At 39.5% G+C, this 6000-nt stretch overlaps 1 protein-coding gene across 2 annotated transcripts; it reads left to right on the top strand.

The window, feature by feature from the left end:
• On the top strand, nt 1-5252 carry LOC109707682 (protein NLP1-like). 2 transcript variants are annotated; one of them, XM_020229148.1, is made up of 6 exons: nt 8-30; nt 120-1043; nt 1435-1482; nt 1570-2575; nt 3097-4816; nt 4906-5252. In XM_020229148.1, the coding sequence occupies exons 2-5, from the start codon at nt 174-176 to the stop codon at nt 3951-3953; spliced, it is 2781 nt and encodes a 926-aa protein (XP_020084737.1). In that variant the 5' UTR covers nt 8-30; nt 120-173; the 3' UTR covers nt 3954-4816; nt 4906-5252. The 2 variants fall into 2 exon arrangements, with proteins under 2 accessions (XP_020084736.1, XP_020084737.1); XM_020229147.1 differs by having other exon boundaries at nt 1-1043.

The following is a 6000-nucleotide window of genomic DNA, read 5'->3' as shown; positions in this document are numbered from 1 at the left end:
TTCCTCGTGGCTTGTTCCTTTCTCCTCAGAGTAGGGATTCCAAATTTAAGCTCTCCCCCCCTCTCTTTCTCTCTCTCCATTTATATCTATGTTTTTTTTTTTTCCCCCTCTTGTGTAAGATCTCGTCACAATCGATTTTTGTCCGATGAGATCTTGAAGATATATATTTGCTAATGGAAGAAGCCGTTCGGGCCGAGGGCTTACGGGGACGGCGGGCCTTCTCTGATTCTGCAGAGGGTTTAGATCTCCTCATGGATGAATTGCTAGCAGCGCAGTGCTTCGACTGCTTCGATCTCTCGCAGCCGGGAAGTGCTTCCCTGGCAAGCCCTTTTTGTTCTTCCGGTTTTTCGCCTCCTTTCGATGCCAGCAATGCCAGCTCGAATCCAATCCTCCGAGAACCCGATACCGGAGACGACACGGAAAGGTCAACTTTCTCTTCCAATTTATTAGCTTCAGAGGATGCTTGGACTTGGATAGAAACAATTCCTTCGACGAGTTCGAATGAATTGATTCTGAGGAGACCCAGATCAGAAACAAGCATCAACTTGTCCTTTATACCAAGGGGTCCTGTTGTTACAGTCGAAGATAGATTGATCAGTGCGCTGAATTACATTAAGGATTCTCAAAAAGACGGCGATTTCCTTGTCCAGATATGGGCTCCAACATTGCTAGAAAACAGGCCGGTTCTTACGACACGCGGCCGACCTTTCTCGCTCGATTCGAGCTGCCAGCGCCTCAGGAATTTCCGGTCTGTTTCAGTGAATTACCACTTCTCGGCTGATGAGTACGCTTACGAGCCGCTGGGATTGCCCGGTCGGGTTTTCGTGGGGAAGGTGCCCGAGTGGACGCCCGATGTGAGGTACTTTAACGACTATGAGTATCCGCGTGTGGATCATGCCAAGTATTATGATGTTCGTGGAACGATAGCGCTTCCGATCTTTGAGAGGCATGATCGTTCGTGCTTAGGAGTGGTTGAGTTGGTGACGACCATTCAGAAGATAAATTATGGTTATGATGTCGAGAGCATCTGCAATGCTCTTCAGGTGCGTTTCCTGTTTTGGTATTTGTGAAGTTCTATTCCTCAAGTGTTTGTTCTCTCCGTTTTTATTACTTAAAGAGCCTTAAATTTGTCAAAGGTAATTTGTTTCGCTTTTGTAATTTTTTGTACATATTGAAGATCTCATCCTTTTGTGTTCCAATGCATTTCACCTTATTTGACTCTACCTAATGTTTGGGTACCAGAAACTTATTTAATTCTTTCCGGTTCTGGTTCTTTTCAAAAAATTTGTATTTCTCTATGAAGGCAGGAATTCATAATCTGCTTTACAAAATTTTACTACTCCTTTGAGTGACCTTCTTCATTTAATGTCCATATATCGTACCTTTTTCCCAAAAATTATTTTTTTTCCAAAGCTAACCAATCTCTTCTTGCAGTCGGTGGATCTGCGGAGTTCTGAAGTATCAACTTTCCGAAGCAAAAAAGTGAGTTTTCAAAAGTTTTTACACCCTCAAAAGCATAAAATTCCACTTCAACTCTTTTATCGGTAACAACTGATGCTTCTTTCTCAGGTAAGTAATAACTCGTACCGAACCGTTATACCAGAGATTCAAAGAGTGCTAAGAGCAGTTTGCGACAATCACAGACTCCCATTAGCCCAAACGTGGATTTCTTGCATTCAACAAGGAAAAAGGGGAAGCCGCCACTCCGATGAAACCTACAAAGACTGCATATCCACCGTCGACGATGCCTGCTATGTCCGTAATCCTAGCATGCTTGGTTTTCATGAAGCATGCGCTGAGCACCACTTATTTAGAGGTCAAGGGGTCGCAGGCCGAGCATTTATGACAAATCAGCCATGTTTCTCAGAAGATATAACTGCCTATGACAAAGTAGTATATCCTCTTTCACATCATGCTAAACTTTTTAATTTGAAGGCTGCAGTGGCAATAAGATTGAGAAGCATTCACACGGGAAATGCAGACTTTGTGTTGGAGTTCTTTTTGCCCGTCGATTGTGTGGGAAGTGAAGAGCAGAAGCTGATTCTTAATTCTTTGTCCATCACAATACAACAAGTTTGCCAGAGTTTAAGAGTGGTCACTGCCAACGAGTTGGAGGCTGAAGCTTTGCTATATGAACTAACTCCAACATATCCAACTCCTACTGATATGTTATTTGAAAGAGTCGAGCCAAACGATGAGAGCAATATTGTTCCCGTAGGAACTCCCACTATAGGAGTTTTTGGGGAGGATTCGTCATGGATTACGACATTTACGGATTCCCAGAAAAGGGGGGGGGGGAATTTTGAAATCAGTAACAATAGTGTTATGACCGAATGGGGCCGGTCAGAGATGGTATTGCCGGCTGGGAAGATCTTTTCTGAGTTGAAGCAGCATCGCGAAGATTCACTTAAAAATTCAGCTGATCATACAAGTGCTTTTGTTCGCAAAACGAGCTTTTTGAATTTGGAGAAATCAACGGAGAAGAGGCGGTCTAAGACAGAGAAGGCTATAGGTCTGCAAGATATTCAGAAGCACTTTGCTGGTTGTCTAAAAGACGCTGCTAGGAGCCTTGGAGGTAAACATGACTCTTTTGCGTGTAACCTGTACATTATACTGCATGCTTGAACAACTCTAAATGTGAATTTGGCCTGTTATGCAAATTATGCTTATACCACAACCAAACGAAGTTTACGGGCATAGCCAACTTTTTTGTTGAATGAATAAGGGCATAGCTCACTGAAGCCTATAGCAAAATAAGAACATTTTGACCAGACAGTAGATGAAAGCATCGTGTGACGCACACGCACGTACGTATATGGCATATTCTTTAGAAGGTTGACTTTATATGATTAGCTTCAAGCTTGTTTTAAGATAGCAAGCCATTTTGCGATAGTATTGAGCTTAACATTGTTATACACTTGTACATGCATCTACTAATATTTATCTAATTAAATGCAAAAGGCCAATAATGTGACCAACCTGTCTGACATCTAGCCATGGGTCTTCAGTAGTCTATCCTATGTCTTTTATCTTTGGACTTTTTTCCCATACAAATAATTGTAACTGAAGTGGCTCTCTTCACACCCCGTATTTCAGTGTGCCCTACTACCTTGAAAAGGATATGCAGGCAACATGGAATTTCCCGTTGGCCTTCACGAAAGATAAAGAAAGTTGGCCACTCCTTGAAAAAATTGCAAGTGGTTATTGACTCCGTCCATGGTGCTGAAGGAGCCTTCCAATTTAGCTCCCTATATGAAAACTTCACCAAAGGTGCATGGTCGGATAAAGATTTAATGGGCACTACCTCTTATTCGACAGTGCTGAAGCAGAATGATCAACCAGAGTCTTCAAACACAAAACAACAGCAAGAAATAAGATTCATCTCCCACACTTCTGGATCGAATTCTCTGTCCTTTTCCTCCTGCACTCAGAGCTCTACCTCTAGTCTTGGTTGTTCAAGTGGATTGGAGCAGCACGCCAATACTTCCGAACTGACTATCAAACAGGAAACATCGGTGGAAGAGAACCAGGCTGGCATGTTCAAGAAGTCTCGCAGTCTTGAATTGCAAGGATCAGCTAAAGATACACCGGTACCTCTTGCTAGATCCCAAAGTCATGCGGAAAATCTGTCTATTTTACAGAATAGGCATGATTCACTTAAGATAAAAGCCATTTACGGCGAAGATAAAGTCATTTTCCGGCTGCAGCCTAATTGGGGATTCGAAGATCTCAAACAAGAGATTATGAGGCGGTTTAACATAGCGAATTCTATTCCGGTGGATCTCAAGTATTTGGACGAGGACTCTGAGTGGATCCTACTGACCTGTGATGCAGATCTGCAGGAGTGTGTTGATGTATACAAATCATTGAATGCTCATACAGTCAAAATTTTAGTATATCATAATGCTGAGCTGAACATGAGATCTTTTTTTGGTCAAACAGGACTGTCATGACAATCAAGATCTTTGGTCTCCTTTAGAACAACCCTCTAAAACTTGCTTTTTGCAAAGAAAGATGGAAAATAAGAGATCCCAAAAAAGGAACATATCAGTCTTGTGTCAAAGGTTCAAATTGGGAATCGGAGTCTGTACGAAAAAAAAGAAATGAAAAAAGGAAACCTGAGCAATATATATATATATATATATATATATAGTCCTATGCGCGGAGTGCCATGAAGATATTGATGACTGGGTCATACGACATCTGTACATATTGTTGTTTCATAGTAAAATAATGGTGATCTAGATATCTCGCTGATGTAATTATCCTAAGGCTGGTTTTTGTCTCTCTGGAATTGTTTCCTGGAGCAGTGTTACCCTTTTATGCAGACTTTGGTTGGTGTGTTCTGATGTGTTCTCCCAAGAAATCATGTAGGGCAGATATGGTGTTTCCTTGTTTCTCTTTGAAGTGATTGTTCTTAAGAATTCATTCAGGATACCTGTCATTGTGGACTGGAAAAGATGCAGTGTCGAAGCTCTTCCAAATTTTGATGTTGTTGATTTACCAGCACTTCCGTATTTTTCTTACCGGAAGTGAAGCTGGCTCCGCAACTGAATTTGGAGAAGCAGCAGTATGGAAAATCGTCGACCTTACCGAGTCAGCGAGAGACTAGGAGTCGGTCCAGAAGCACTCCTCAGATACAAGGTTTTGGAAATGCTGCATTTTTTTGGCATTGTAACAGTATTGTCATCTCATCATGATTGTTGTAGAACTTCCTGTAGCCTCTCAGTGCTGATAACTTGTCAAAGGAATGCCAAACTACGATTCCAATGTGTGGTTAGTTACCACAGCATTTCTGTTGTGCCTTAAACAATCGGTAAGGGCTTGTTTCGTTCTTTGTTGTTAATAAGAACCTTTTTATAAAAAATTTTTAAGTAGCAACCTGATCTCTTTCTCCTACGGCAGGAACGCAGAAAGCTACAACTGGTGAGAAATATTGCTGTTGTTATCAGTCATGAAGGAGCAAACAGCTTGTGCTGTGTCTAAATAGGTGGCCAATTCTTTTGTCTCTATCTATTGAATCCAATAGTGTTAATTCCTCTTTGTAACTGGTGTTAAATAGCTTCGTTCGGCATCTGTTTGTCACAGACCGAAGACACATCTTTTCTTCCTCAGCTGTATCTTATGGTATGGGTTAAAGAGGCATCTTCTCTTCCTCGTTTGTATCTTATGGCATGGATTAAAAATATCATGCTGTTAACGTTCTTTCTTGAAATGTTCTTTGTACAAAAGTTCAAACTACAGTTTTGTGATCGTATGTCTTCATAAAGGTGATCGCAATTTTGTGTCACAAATAATTGCTGTTAGGGTGCGGTGCGTTTGCTTCGAATTATCCTAACAGGAGTAATATAGCAGTATAAATAATGTAGGATTACACTGAAAATATTACCGAGGGGATGTGTATCTTAAATTAGTGAAAGTGGCTAATCTTGTATGGTATATAAAATTACAAGTTTATCCACCCCTGCAACAACCGAAACCTTTTCAATGTCATTTTAAAAATTTAATTTAAAATTTTTAATTGTCAACTTTTAAATTTTAATTTTCAATTTTCAATTTTCAATTTTTAATTTTTAAATTTTAAATTTTAAGATTAATTTAAATAAAATTTAAAATTTAATTCAAATTTTAAAATAAAATTTATTAAGAAAATATTATTTGTAAACAAAAAAAAATTTGCCAAATATGGTTAAAGATTATTGAATTTTATAAACAAAACAAAAATAATAATACTATAAACACTGCACTGTTAAAAAATTGTGTACGATAAAAACGCAGCAGAAATAAAATCAAACAAATTTAATTTTGAAAACTCTTAAGATCCGATTTCAAAACCACGCAATTAGAATCCTTCATATTCTTTAAGATTAAAGTAGAAAAGTAAGATCCAATTTTTACCTTTATGCGGATAGATCTTTACCGCAATTTGATGATCATGAAATTAATTTCTCTTGAAGCCGCACACGTGTTCGGCCTCTATAGATATCCACACGAGGTTGG

The sequence above is a fragment of the Ananas comosus genome, linkage group 3, assembly GCF_001540865.1.
Source record: "Ananas comosus cultivar F153 linkage group 3, ASM154086v1, whole genome shotgun sequence".
NCBI classification, from domain to species: Eukaryota; Viridiplantae; Streptophyta; class Magnoliopsida; order Poales; family Bromeliaceae; genus Ananas; species Ananas comosus.
The sequence above is the reverse complement of the archived record's forward strand: the minus strand, read 5'-3'. Positions and strand labels throughout refer to the sequence as shown.